This window comes from Corapipo altera, unplaced genomic scaffold (assembly GCF_003945725.1).
Source record: "Corapipo altera isolate COAL_440 unplaced genomic scaffold, ASM394572v1 79, whole genome shotgun sequence".
NCBI lineage: Eukaryota > Metazoa > Chordata > Aves > Passeriformes > Pipridae > Corapipo > Corapipo altera.
This window is the reverse complement of record NW_020884927.1, coordinates 5,210,882-5,225,829: the sequence shown is the minus strand read 5'-3', so window position 1 is coordinate 5,225,829 and position 14,948 is coordinate 5,210,882. Positions and strand designations below refer to the sequence as shown.

Sequence of the window (14,948 nt, the reverse complement as noted above, 5' to 3'; positions counted from 1 at the left end):
GTCTGTACCAGGCTTTGTTAAGAAGACAACCACAAAATACTGTTTCCATACCTCCTGAGCACCAAGATGAAATACATTCTTCATCTGCCTACCTTTATCTGACATGCACAGAATACAGAGCCTTTTTTAGTTATTTCATATGACATGCACATAAAAAAAAAGCAGTATTCCTATCAGAGCTATCAGAGAATCTTCCATCAGCACAAATTCAGACATGTGAAAGGGACTACCTTGTATCTTATTTATAATCTTATTATTGATCTCAATATTATAATCTTATCTTTAAATGTTATCTCATTATCTAATTCAGTAATAGAACTTTATTAGGGCTTGTATTATGACACAAAATATTGACTGACTTGAACTTAATGTGATCTTTGCAGAACAGCTCCATGGGAAGCTTTTAGACAACTAACTGGAACCAAGCAGACTTTAAACAGGTGAACGTTTTATTTTAGGGGGAAAAGTCAAATATGGAAAAGTTTTCTGTAATTTCGTTTCTAGTTGTGCTGTTCTACACCAAGTGCACTGTTTGTTAATACTGCTGCAGTAAAAATGTTTACTTATTTCCATCCTGAAACAAAATGGTTTCACGTTGAAGGTGGAAAAAACATGGTAAACTGAAGAAAAACAGAAATTGTGTTAAGTATTGAAAACGTACAAATAAGCATAAAGGAGCATTTCCCAATACCTTGAGATCTTCACTCCAACTGGCAAAACACAGAACACATTTGTCAGTTTTATGACCTATCTGCACTTACGTATGTCTAGTCTGTATATGTATCCATTACATCCAGCAAAACTCAGGCAGGCAGAACCTTTTTTCACCATGAAACTCAATAAAAAAGTTCACAGAAGCCCCAGGGCTACAAGTTTTGTTGTTAGCTGAGGTTTGGAACATTTCCACTAAACATTCCATTTGGATAAAGAACATTAGCTGCACAGAGTAAAGGATCATATGCTTATTCTCTTGCACTAGAGAACATATATACTTGTAATAGTATACAAGATACAGTAACTAAAAATGTCCATAGGGTAAAGATCACTGATAAGCAAATGCAGAAAAATCTTTCTTACAGATGAAGTGACCAAAGAGAAATTACTCTATCTTATATGAGTTATTATTAATGATTCTTTACCTACTTCAAACAGGAATCAGACAGTCTGCTACAAAGCATCTGAAGACACTGTCTTTATGAGTAGAATGAGCATGCTGGTGGTTTCACCTGTCATCTTTAAATTGCAATGAATCTACTTATTACGGTGTGAATTTAAAGTAATTCAGCTATCTCTCTCCTGATATTAAAGTACATAATCTTATATGCCTATTACTTAGCAGAAAATGTTCTTTAATTCATTAAAATAATCTCTGTACTTACAGTATTACTAGGCTTTGATCTCAAATATTTCTTTCAGATCAGCCTAATGGACCTTTTTAACAGACATTTGTAGTTTCTATTGCCATGAAATGCTGTTGTGATTAATAAGAATTTTACATTATATTTTAAATTATTCTGTTTATCTGTACATGTTTCAGGGATTGTCAGCAATCACCAGAACAATGGCAGAAAATGTATGGCAGGTGCTCTGGTAACGAAGTGTATCATATTAACCTGGAAGAAAGTACTTTTTTTGCTGAGTACGAGGGGAAGAGCTTCACATATGCTTCTTTCCATGCACATAAAAAGTATGTTTATTTTCCTGTCAACAGTTAAAAGTTCAAACAAATAATTACTTGTTTTGTCTGCAACACAGCTATGCACTCAAACGCACAGTACTACACATTACTCTGTTCCTGGGTTTAAATACCTGGCCACTTACATGGATATATTTCTGTAAGTTATAGCTGGTCAGGTAAAAGCTCGTGTTCATTCTGTACAGGCCTCCTCAGTCAGAGAGTAGAATGTAAAGGATATAAAGAATAAGCTGGACAATCGGAAAAAGAAAATGAACCTTAGAGAGGTTTTATGAGAACATCAGTCCTTTTCCATGCCCAAAACAATCTAGAAAAGAATGAGTGGGAGGCTGTGGGGTTTTTATTTATTTAGGACTCAGCTGGAAATCTGGCTTCCTTTGTGGCATAACCATTTTATGCAACATGTTCAATTTAAAGGTGGCATACAGTACATTCTGGTGATTGTTCGAAAATAAACCCGTATTTTTTTCTGTTAGATGATAACATATCTTCTTTAAGTTCCAGATGATGCATCACTTATTTGATGCTGCTCTATGAGGTAAACACATAAAATAAACACAAATTGCCTATGTTTGTATATATTTAACAAAATGAACATTTATCAAACCCTGAATACAGAGTTTATTCTCATACTTAATGAGTGAAAGATTAGGTTTTTTGCAGTAATTCCTTATTTTCTATCACTAATCGAATACATTTCTAGAAGTGAATCACAAAAATGAATTAGGAAAATGGTTTCCATTACTTATGAATAATGCAACAGTTTAACATGATTAATACTTTTTCATGTTATATATCCATCTTTCTACTAATATTTTCCCAGAAGGGACTATTCATCTGATAGGAAAAAAAAACCCAACTAGAACAACATTAGAAGAATATTATGGGGATTAAGAAAACCATTCGATTCAACTGCCTAGGAATTCACGAGCTCATAAAAACTGCTTGATCAGAAGTGGCCTATTTAGCAGACAACATTTTTCAAACATACTTGTCATCCAAAAATCTGCAAATGTTCATAATGTGCAAAATATAAAAATATACCCGAGGTTCATTTTTGACAATGGAAATTCTGGTATATGCAGGACTATGGAAAATGAACCATGCCTTTCCTTTTCTAATTAAGGTTTGGAGTCTGTCTGATTGGTGTTAGAAAGGAAGATAACAAAAACATTTTGCTGAATCCAGGTCCTCGATATATCATGAGTTCTACAGATATATGCTTTTATATAAATATCACCAAAGAAGAGAATTCTGCTTTTAAGAAGCAAGAAAAGCATAGAAGAAACCATGAATCAAAATTATCTTACCATGGAGCTTCCAGGTTACCAGTACACAGTATAATAGCCAGCATGGGTAAGTAAAATAAAAAAACCCTCACAACAAATTCTTATTCAATATACAGTATGTTACTATGTTTTAAACTATATTCCTAAAATTCTAAAAACCTATAATCATGTAAATAAACTAAAACATATAAAAACATTAAACACTTGCCCTCATATTTACAAAAATCCCACAACAACAAAACCCCAAACAAATGGAATTTGGGTATCTTTTTCTTTTACTTGACAATATGGTATTAAACTGGTTAAGAATGTTGTATAATAAAGTAATATTAAAGTGTAAGCAAAGCAAAATAATTGGGTAAATCACATGAGTACTTTGTAGTAAGTTTTCGTAAGCGTCTTTGATTAAAATTATGCCCTTAGGAAAATCTACAGGTTGTTGATGCATGTAAGTATAGATTTTTATATAAGGTGTCATTTTAAAAAGGTAGTTAACAAGACAACATATATTAACAGTCAGAAAAAGTGCTACTTTCCTCAAGTATAGTTTTCATATTTGTTATATTTTAATGTAATAAACACAATCAATATAGTATTACTTTCAGTCTTTGGCCAAGTAGTCAGGTAAATCCCCACTGAATATGGGAATCTCATTGAAATGTTTTGACAAGCACACTGAGGAGATGTTTTCAACGCTACCTCAGGGACCGTGGCTATCGATCTACAAGACACAGGATGCCGAACGTCCAGCGGAGCTACGCTGGCCCTTCCTCCCGACGGAGGGAAGGAGGGCAGACGGCCCAGCATAGCACCAGTTTTGGAGGTTGCAGACTCATCCTCACTTCAGACGTGTGACCTGCTAAGTGACCAGTCAGAAGATGAAACTACCCCATCAGATGATGAAGTCTCTGCAGGCTTAGAGTATGTGTATTAAATATCATTTGAAAAGCCACTATTATGTGAAAGGCATCTATCGATTTTTTTGACATGCAGATCAATCTGAGAAGTTGTAGGAAGTAAGACCCATAAAGCCCAATTATGGAATTATTCCCTTTTATGAAATGCTATTTTCTGCTAGCAGAATGCCATAAGCCTATTTTGAAATAAAGAAAGCCCCAACAGGTTAACTCTTCCATTTGCTGGAGATTTTCTATCTGCTGTTATAAAAGATCTAGTTGTGTCTGAAATTTTTTCATAGCATATTTTATGGCCATTTTTCTTACCTGCTTTAGTTACTAAGTTATCATTCAACTAATTTGGAAACAGATAAGTACTCCTGCCATGAGAATGCATTGATAATCAGATCATCTAACAGGCTTGTTGAACGCTGGGGTGAGGCGTCTGACTTCCAAATGTAGGAATGACAAAAAACCAGTATGAGACAAAATTATCATGTCTAATTTAAAATGCTCTTTAACGTGTTACTGAGAGCAATGATGCATTACCCAGATAAACCCAGAAGATTGAATCCTGTAACTGCCATACAGATAAGCAATTATGCTTATTGGGATTGCTGACAGGGATGTTAAAAGTGAAATACACAACTAAGCCTGTGGCTCACCTACCAGAGTTTCCCATCTCCAACAGTGGCAAGCATGAGAAGCCCCAGGGAATATTATACAGTTCCAAGGAAAAAAATAATAGAACAAGTCATCTTAAATCTGCAGAATGAAATCTCAGGATTTAAAAGGCCTCTTACAAAAAACTAAGGCAAATTAGAAATTTCATCTTATCAGCAAGAGGATTTTCCATTTAAAATTTATTTCAGCCATTCTGAAAGTATTTTAATAAAGCAAAAAGGTAATGACTTCACTCATTCTTGATAAGTATTTGAAAGTAAAATTAGAGAAGGAAGAGCAGAAATACAGTTATTGCTATTTCTTTTCTTTCCTTTTTTAACTTCCTCAGAAGTTTCCAGTTCAAAACACCAGGAGAGCACACTATGATATATCAGCCTATTTTCAAAACCCAAAGCAAAATTTCTTCGGTCCACAGAAGCATGACAGCTTTCACTAAGCTGCACTGAATTCATGGAAACAGCAAAATATATTCCTTTGACCTTTATTAAACACAGTTCATTTCACGTACTTGACTCTGCAAAACTTAGACATACGTATAAGCATCCCATAAAATATCAGTACAGTCAGCTGCGTTTCGGTAATTTGCTCTACTGAAAAATGTTTGTTCTATTCTAGGTATGCCAAAGGCTATCCTCCTTACTCTCCATATATTGGAAGTTCTCCCACATTTTGTCATCTTCTGCATGAAAAAGTACCCTTCTGTTGTCTAAGACTAGATAAGGTAAAGGAAGTTTCTCTTACTGGATAACACTGCATTCTCATTTGTCTCTGGCATCTGAGCAGACACAAATTCTTGCTTTCTGCTTAGGGATGAGGTTTGTTCAGCACTTGCTGAGCTCTGTTTTCTTTTTCTCCTCCTTTTCATCATCAAGTGTTTATTTATGTCTAACCAGGTCTGTATCAGGTCATCTGGTACAATATTCACATCCACTGAACTTGTTTCTTATTTTGATTTTAGGGATGCCAACATAACTACTATGAAGATGCCAAAGCCTATGGATTCAAAAATAAATTGATTATAGTTGCAGCAGAAACTGCTGGCAATGGCTTATATAACTTTATTGTTCCACTCAGAGCTTATTACCGACCAAAGAAAGAACTGAACCCCATTGTGTTACTCCTGGATAACCCGTACGTAGATTTTCTTTTTCTTTGATAAGTTTTAAACTCATTTTACCATTACTTCAATAGATGACCACTTTTCATACGGCCGACTTAAAATCAAGAATATTATGGCACATTTATCTTTGAGGAAAGTTACCAACAAAAATAATACCCTATGTTCACTGTCATATACAAAATTGACCTTTTACTGACTGTAAATGGCCATAGTAAATTTAAATTTTGTTATTCTTCACAGCTAATGTTTCAGCTAAGTTTTTCTTAAAAATACCCCAAATAATGTGAATACTACTTTTAAAATCAAAATAACTTCATAAACACTGTAAAAAGCAAACTGTGTAACAGTTTCACAGCTACATAATTGCATTAACCTACTTAACACAATGCACTTACTGGCTTGAACCAGCTAGGTATACTTTTAATAATTCTAGACTCAAAGATAAACAGTTATTTAAGCCAGGAGAACACCCACAGACACACTTTGTCTACAATTATATAAAATCATGGAAGGAAATTAAAACCTGCAATATAGTTGTTACTACTATATCTGTCTGGGGATCACTGGAATTTTTAGCCTTTCTTGCATTAGCTGTTTAAAATTTCAGACAAATTCTACTCTGTCAAGACTGGTACATGTATAATCTGACAATGAAACTTTTTTTTTTTCCCACACTTTGGTACTGCTCAAGTACTTAAAATCACAATTTGAAAGACACAAAAATGGAGGTCAGATGTATACAGAAAATTAGAACAAGCTATGACTCTAAGAAAGGACAGCAGCCAAAACATCTTGTAAGCTGTGATTCCAGGGCTGACACATCCCTTTGTATAGATATGTTCCAGGCTAAGGGATTATTTTTTTTCTACAAAGGCTTGCTGTGAAGTGTCCCACTTTCCCTCAGGCAGCTCTTCAGTCACCTGTGTTTGCAAAACAGAAGGTTTATGTTCATACTATGGCATACAGTGAATTACATAAGTTGGTAGAAGCCTAAATGAGGCTAAATCACTTTGTTTGCAATGTCAGACTGAAGCCGTGAGCACACGATGCCCTCTAGTGCTTGCTCTTTTTGCCAGCAGAGTGCCTGAGTTTACACATTTTAATGCTTTTGTGACATTTTATGGCTAAAACAACTTTTGATTAGCATAAACTATACTTACTAATTAAACCAATACCCTTAGTGTTGTGTCTCTCTAAGCAGCATTTGCAGTGACTCCTCTGAAAGGAGGTAGAACTCAGGCTGCCATTCAAGTCAATTGGAATTTTTTAATTTACTTCGTTGGACTTGGGAATTCAATCACCTCCAATGAACATATCTATGCCTTATTATATTCCTGTTTTCTCTGCTTATCAAGGCTATTTATCACAGTATGCCTATTCTGATACCTATACATCATATGCGTTCTAAGATTTCCAATGTTTCTTGGTATTGTAAGAGGAAACACAGTAAAAGTTATGATTAAAGAAACCATGCAATAAAATATAGTATCTTAGTTTTCACATTCCATTTTAAAAATTAAGTTTCATCTAATATTGTCTCATTGGCTTGAATGGAGTAGGTGTCGCAAAACTCTAATGGTGATTTGATTTCCACTTCACATTTTAATTAAGAATTGTTGCTGCTTGTTTTAAGTACTCCTAAGACATGCATTGGAGTATAACTTGGTAGTGTGTCCTTGACATCAGTCATTCATTCTTACACTTGGAATTATCCTGTGCCATAAGATTGCTGATTTTAGAGGTGCATTTATTAATATAAGAGTGTTACTTCTGTATATTAATATAAGATAGTTACTTCATAGCTATCTACAAACCTTTCTCCTGCTTAAAGCGATATTATAATGTCAAAGTTTAAAGAAGTTATTTGTTTTAAAGAAAGCTACCAGTTGATTGAAATATTTTAGAAGAGATGCTGGTGTTGTGATACTGTGTTTCATTTTGTAATCCCATCTGCTGCTTAGGCCAGATATGCATTTTCTGGATGCAATCTGTTGGTTTCCAATGGTTTACTACATGGTGGGCTCTATCGACAAGTAGGTGAAATAACTGTTAGAAAACTTAACATTGTAGTTCTCAGTGGTTTGTTGTGTGTATCGTGATTGCATGTTTCAATCTGTGTTGTAGTTAAAGATGATCTTTTTGCATGCATGGTTTGTGTCTGTGTGCTATAATTTGGGGTTTCAAATTTCTGATTTATAAAGGGTATCATTGGTGAAAAGTGTGACAGGGACCACAAGTTAATATCTTTAAAACATAAGATTAACACTTATTCAGGTGCATTAATATGTCCCTTTAAATGAGCAGATTATAGCTCTTTTTCCAGTGTTATTCTGTACTGAGTTATAAATGGTTTGAATTTATTGACTCAGGTTTTGAAAAGATAGCTACAGAATGTAAACAGTCATGAATGTGTCCAACAGTTTTCATTTTCCACCACTTAAAATATCACTTACTCCTACATTTCTGTCTTCACCTCTACTAATATGTTTACATATAGGTTTAGCAACATTGATTTAATGGAAAAATCAGTCAGAAACAGAAGAGGAAGGACTCATGAGTATTTTAGTAAACCCCTGTGTGTAGAGTGTAAATTTAAAAAATTGCTTCACAGCACAGCAAATACCAAATTGGCGATACAAGCCTATAATATTAATTCCCCTTGGAGAGATCAAAAAACTTACTTGTTCTCTTGAATTAACAGAATCCAGTTTTTCTATAAACTTGGCATTGAAATTTCAATATATACTGCTATTTTCAAGGATCAACTGAAAGTCTGAAAAAGCAGAAATACAAATTACTCAGAAAAAGCTTGGAGTTCTACTTGTATATAAAATCAACCTTTCTTTTCTTGTAGTCAACCATCAGTGATATTGCACAGTTTCAAAAACAATTATATATATTCTTCCAAAACAAGATGTTAAAAAGCACCACATATTTCTAGTTTTCCTTACTCAAATTTTCAAAAATAATTTACAACGTTACATAAATTTAGGAACCTAAGAAGATCATTACTGAAAAGAAAAATTGGACAATTTGGAAAAGAAAAAAAACAACAATTAAGACTTAGTTAATATTGTAATATTACCTAATAAGAAGTAATTATGATGTCAAAACAGCTCCACCTTATAAGTAAACAGAATGATGCAGAAATTTAGTTTTCCGTTTTCCCCTGGAAACTATGAAATTCACCCTTTCTTATTTCACTTACTTAAATTTTGCTAGCTTCCTGGAGTCTGTATTGTTACAGAAAAGTCCTTTCTAAACTTGCCAAGGAATGCTTGGGGTCTCTGGAAAATATTATTGTTAAAACAGCTGAAACATGCTTTATTTTGGAAACAAAGCTACAAGGCATGATGAGAACCATAACTCAGTTGTCTGTGAGTGTGTTCTGTGATCAGGCTTCATAGAAACATTGTCCAGCAGCCTGTAAAGTTACTTCTGATCCACAACCGCTCCTAAAAGCATCATGAGAACACTCCAACTCTTAGGTTAACCTAAAAGATGAATGTCTCAGATGCCCTGGTAGAACTCTTAGTAACATTTTGAAACTGCAATAAACTTGTGGGAAAGAGCAACCCAGAGCATTTATTTGGGTCTTTTTATTGTCAAAAGTAATTGTCATGGAGCAAGCTGTTGCAGTATATTGTCTTCCACAGTAACCTTTAAAGGCTTATTTAAAAAAAAAAAAAAGAAATAAATTTATCATTTAGCAAAGAGAGGGACTGTAACAATCTACAAAAGTAGATTCTGTATTCTGTCAAGTAATTGAGATGTTTTACTTAATATAGATTATATTAGAAGTTATGATATGTACATGGAAATGAAGGGGACTGAGCTGATCTGCAAATGCCAACCATCACCAATCTTTTAAGTGTTCCATATTTAAGTTGCTTGTTTCTTTTTCCCCCTCTTTCTCCTCATAAAAGCCTAGATGACTTATTAAGATGTGGGGTCACCTTTGCAGCTAATATGGTGGTGGTGGACAAAGAAAGTACAATGAGTGCTGAAGAAGACTACATGGCGGATGCCAAGACTATTGTAAATGTTCAAACACTCTTTAGGTAAGGCATTTTTGCAACCTATCTTTACATCCTCATTACTGTGAAATACTTGATGCCTTTTGTGCTGAGATAAGAAATTATTCTTTTTTCTTCTGCTGAATTTTCCGTTAAATGAATTTGTTTCTTACACGGACAGACTTTTTCCTATCTTGTTCAGCAATATACTAAGAATCCTGAGGTATTCTCCTGAAACCTGAGATGAAACTCTTTGCATCCCAGAACCAGATGATCATTTTAAAAGTTAACTGTCAGGTTTACAGGAAGGCAAACCAAGCTACTCTTGAAGACTTAGGGCAAAAGGTAGTTGAGAAATTTTTCCACAGTGCACCAGTCTTTCACAATAATGCTACAACCAGTATGAAAAGCAGATCCCTCTAATACTACAAGGTAAGCAATGCATCATTATGAAGTTAGTAATAAGTGTTCACATTTTGAATTTTTAGTTTTGAAAATTAGGTTTTAAGGCACATATAGGGAACACTAGATATGACAACAACATGCTAAGGGCCACGAAGGAATAAAACGATCAGTCTAGTAAAGAGGCTGAGGAGACCGATGAAAAGCTAAACCTGTTCCTTTAGAGCATCTCCTCATTATAGCCTTTGTGTTAAGTATCTTTGTTCAACAAGTGTGAAAAGATGCATGTCTCTTTGAACTGTGAAAAGTATTATTTGCTTAACAAAAACACCAAAACAAAACACACTACCCAGTCAAATGCTTCCTCGATTTGGGGCTTAGCACATCCTAGTGTTCATTTTAATAAAAACTGGAAAAAAATTAAGTCTTTCCCTTGGGGATTGAGTATCATTCAGTATTGCTTTTATTGCAATTATGTCTTTTCTGTGTCATGGCTTCCAAATAAAACTGGAGAGAGATGCATAGTAAAAGTCTTTTGAATCTGTGCCTTAGAAAACTGAGCTCATTAAAATACAGGTATTTCAGCTGAGTTTTTTTTTGTAAATGCAGCTCTGTGAGAATGCAGTTAAATGTTAGCTTTTCTACATTGGCTCAAAAGAAGCAAAATCTGTTGCACAAGAAACTTTATTTCTGTCTTTTGGTATCTTTGGGTTTTTGAATTGGTACCCGATACTAGCACAAGTGTGTGTGTTTAATAATCACACTGATTAAATTTGGGTTTGAAACCATAATCAAACTTAATCTGTGCATCACTCAGGTCTACTTTTAACCTGCTGTGCGAGGTTGTCTCACTGAGGTTTTTCACATACATTGCTTTTTCAGAAATGCAGTTTTCCCCCAAATATAAAACAGAAAAATGAGTAGAATCAAAAATAAAACTTGCAAAGTACCAGTTGGTTTTTCCCGTAGCTGTGTTCTACTTTGTAAAAGATCATAGTAGGAAACTACATACCATAGGTATCGAACTAGATCTTACTATATACTCCTTCAGTTGTCTTGCACAAAGCTTGCAACTAGATGGCAGCTTTAACTCATGTACAAGCCACATATCTGGTTCAGTATCAGACTGCATGGTACTATTCACAGTCAAAATAAACCATAATAAATAGCTTGGTTTAAGGCTTAGCAATACTTTTTCATAAAACTCTGTAAACTTTCACAAAGAATGTATTGTATACATTTTTTTTTCCCTAGAACATGTACAATAATTACACTGCATTTTTATATTATGTAAAAACATAGAAATAAATAACCTTTGGGAAGAGGCATAAGGTAGTGACATTTACCTTTTCTACAGAATAAACTACATTCATTACACTAAGGTATATAGTTTTGTAAATTACCTTTAAAATATATTTAAAGCTTTTTCACGACTTAATGATAGCTAATAATATAAAAAACTAATGAAGAAGAGACTAAACATGGTGGAGAGCAACAGCACTTAACACAAACTGTAGTGTTAAAGAAGGATTTTAAACCACAGGAGTTAATATATGCTGTTCTCGAAGATATCACGGTGAAGATTCCACTTAAGTCTCACCAAGTGAAATCATTCAGAGGACACAGGCTAATCTAACCCTCACTCATCTACTCAGGCCTGAAACAGTGATGTGAGTGAGCTGCAGTACTGTTTGGCCTATGCTGGCAGTTCTCATATATCTGTTCTGACATTATTGCTTGATTTACATAAATTATAATCCTGCTTTGCCAGAAGAGTGTGTCCTGCTCCCCTGCCTTAGAAGACAGATGAATTCTTTATAAGGACAGGGTTATGAGCACTTTTAAGGCTAGAAGCTGTCCCATACCAATTAAAACTGTGACAACACTAGCTTACCTGACTTAATTATAGTTAAAAGGCATAAAGAAGTGTGACTCAAATGGGCACACTGACTAAGAAAGGAAATCTTTAATCCTTTGGATGGGAAAGAAAAAGTTACCACAGTTTAAAAATGAAAGAAGAAATTAATACTCTTGGACTATGCCTTAAGATGCTTTTCCCTTTTTAAAATGAAAAGTCAGTCATTGAGTTGAGACAGTTCCGAGTCCACCTCAGTAGGTCTGTACTAGAAGGAGTGTTTATATCTACTCTTGCTCTAATAATTAAAAGCTTTAAATGGTGGTGTTTGGGAGGCCCTGTTTTAAAGTTTACTAGCTAATGTCTTGAAGGCTCTGTTTGAAATTCTGCAAGAAGCTTTTGACTGCTGTACACCTAACAAGTCAGTTGTTTGGCTGGTATCTAGCTGTCAGCACCAGTTTAGAGATAAACTAACTGAGACATTATGATGGCATTACATTGTTTTCTTGGTTTACCATTTTGGTTCAGTAAAGAACTAAATGTATCTCTTGCTTGTCTGATTTTCAAATACATGTTTGACAGCAACCCATGCCTTCCATCAGGCTGATGAGGGCATTCTCTGCCCCATCCAGTCCTTTCTTACTAGAATGGGATGGAAGAGAGGGATCTTTGCACAGAAGTAGCCTGCTCCAGTGCTGAAAGCTTGCAGGCAGTGTGCCTTGCAGCCAGGGCAAGAGGCAATCTGTCCCAGACTAACCTGGAGAGTAATTTCCCCTAATTCAGCTAGAAGGCACTCGTAAGTAAAATATGAATTTTACCAATACCAGTTCTGAAACTGATTTCCTAGTATAAATCAGTTTTCATATCTTGGTGATAAACTGAACCCATCTTTAATGGAAACCTAGCAACCTGCATTTTTTTTTCCTGTAAGTTTTGTATATTTTATCATTAGATCAGCTTTTAATTTCCTGTTACTCTTAGTTCTGAATGTTATTGTTAGTTTTCAAATACAAATGCATGACCTTTAATACAGCAATACAAGAAAACATCCAGCCAGCAGAAGCTTAAGTAATTCAATACTGCATGGTACAGAATCAATGCAGAGGAAAATTATTCTCCTTCCTCTGAATTTGAATACATTTCTTAAGCTACTTAAAAAGTCCAAGTCCATACCTACAAGTGTGATACTTTCATGAGCACTGGCAGGTTTTTATAACACACAGCATACAAGTGAAGATGTATCAAAGTTGCATCTCAAGGGTTTGGTTATCATCACTTTAATCCATGCATGTAGGCTCCATCCCTTAGTACTTAATCTTTAGTAGGACATAAGTAGACTGTATAATAGTACAAAGGTACAGAAATTCCTGAAACGCCTTTCCAACAACAGTGCACACAAATGGTCATTGTTAAGCAATCTATGTTCTCACCTAGTTTGCCAAGTCCATTTTGCCTTATGTGATCACATTTAACATTTCACAGAATCATAGAATCAGCCGGGTTGGAAAAGACCTGCAAGATCATCAAGTCCAACCCTTGATCCAACACCGCCGTGGTTACCAGACCATGGCACCAAGTGGCACATCCAGTCTCATCTTAAAAACCTCCAGGGACGGTGACTTCACCCCCTCCGTGGGCAGCCCATTCCAATGTCTGATTATTCTCTCCATAAAAAATTTCTTCCTAATATCCAACCTAAACTTCCCCTGGCAGAGCTTAAGATCATGCCCTCTTGTCCTACTGCTGGTTGCCTGGGAGAAGAGACCAACCCCCCCACCTGCCTACAACCTCCTGTCAGGCAGCTGTAGAGAGTGATGAGGTCTCCCCTGAGCCTCCTTTTCTCAAGGCTGAAGAACCCCAGCTCCCTCAGCCTCTCCTCATAGGACTTGTGCTCCAGTCCCTTCACCAGCCTTGTTGCTCTTCTCTGGACCTGCTCCAGCCCCTCAATATCCTTCCTGAACTGAGGGGCCCAGAACTGGACACACCACTCCAGGTGTGGCCTCAGCAGTGCTGAGTACAGGGGAAGAATCACTCCCCTGGTCCTGCTGCCACACTGTTCCTGATCCAGGCCAGGATGCCATTGGCCTTGGCCACCTGGGCACACTGCTGGCTCATGTTCAGCTTCCTGTCAATCCAAACTCCCAAGGCCCTTTCTGCCTGGCTGCTCTCCAGCCACTCTGTCCCCAGGCTGTGGTGCTGCAGGGGGTTGTTGTGGCCAAAGTGCAGGACCTGGTACTTGGTCTTGTTGAACCTCATCCCGTTGGAATCAGACCATCTCTCCAACTTGTCCAGGTCCCTCTGCAGAGCCCTCCTGCCTTCCAGCAGATCAACATGCCCCCTTAACTTGGTGTCATCTGCAAATTTGTTAATGGTGGACTTGATCTCCTCATCCAGATCATCAATAAAGATATCAAATATACTCCCATTGGGATGTCAGCCTTGTTGACCTTCCCCTTGATTTTTAATCCAGAGGCACTCAGTCTTATCCTTACTGGTTTCAAGTTCTACAGATTCAAGAGACTCTCTAAAATACAGAACCACCCCTCAACCTCTCCTACCTTGGCTGTCCCTTCTGAAGAGCTTGTAGCCACCCATAGCAGCACTCCAGTCACACGAGTCATCCCACCACATTTCTGTGATGGTCACTACATCACAGCTTTCCTGCTGCACGATGGTGATGCCTTAAGCCCCTAATGTTTTTTTATTTCTTTTAATATTTGTAAGACTTGTAAGTTTTATAAGCAGTGAAAGTAGAAACCCTCTCTTCTTTGCCCTTGTTCCTTTCCCTTTTCCCTGTAGCACCCTTGTTTACACATTCCTTAACCCTCTTACCCCATTCTATGCTCCCCATATCAACCCTACTCCTGAATCCAATAGAAATGTTTAGTCTTTTGTCAAGGTTAGGCCTAGACAGTTGACAGAACAGCATATCTGGGCCTAAACCACAGAATGAAGTCAAGAATTAGATAACTATGTACCCTTTGTGCTCT

The 14,948-nt window shown here is 36.2% G+C and overlaps 1 protein-coding gene across 5 annotated transcripts in view; it reads left to right on the top strand.

The window, feature by feature from the left end:
- Positions 1-14,948, top strand: part of KCNT2 (potassium sodium-activated channel subfamily T member 2) — a 119,081-nt gene that overhangs the window by 83,412 nt on the left and 20,721 nt on the right. For 2 of the 5 annotated variants that reach the window (XM_027658496.1, XM_027658497.1), the window contains exons 16-23: positions 384-440; positions 1,538-1,687; positions 2,823-3,052; positions 3,690-3,906; positions 5,181-5,286; positions 5,524-5,696; positions 7,647-7,718; positions 9,612-9,746. In XM_027658496.1, coding sequence (XP_027514297.1) covers positions 384-440; positions 1,538-1,687; positions 2,823-3,052; positions 3,690-3,906; positions 5,181-5,286; positions 5,524-5,696; positions 7,647-7,718; positions 9,612-9,746 — 1,140 coding nt within the window. The remainder of the gene's footprint in view (positions 1-383; positions 441-1,537; positions 1,688-2,822; positions 3,053-3,689; positions 3,907-5,180; positions 5,287-5,523; positions 5,697-7,646; positions 7,719-9,611; positions 9,747-14,948) is intronic. The other 3 variants (XM_027658499.1, XM_027658498.1, XM_027658500.1) reach the window with 2 other exon arrangements.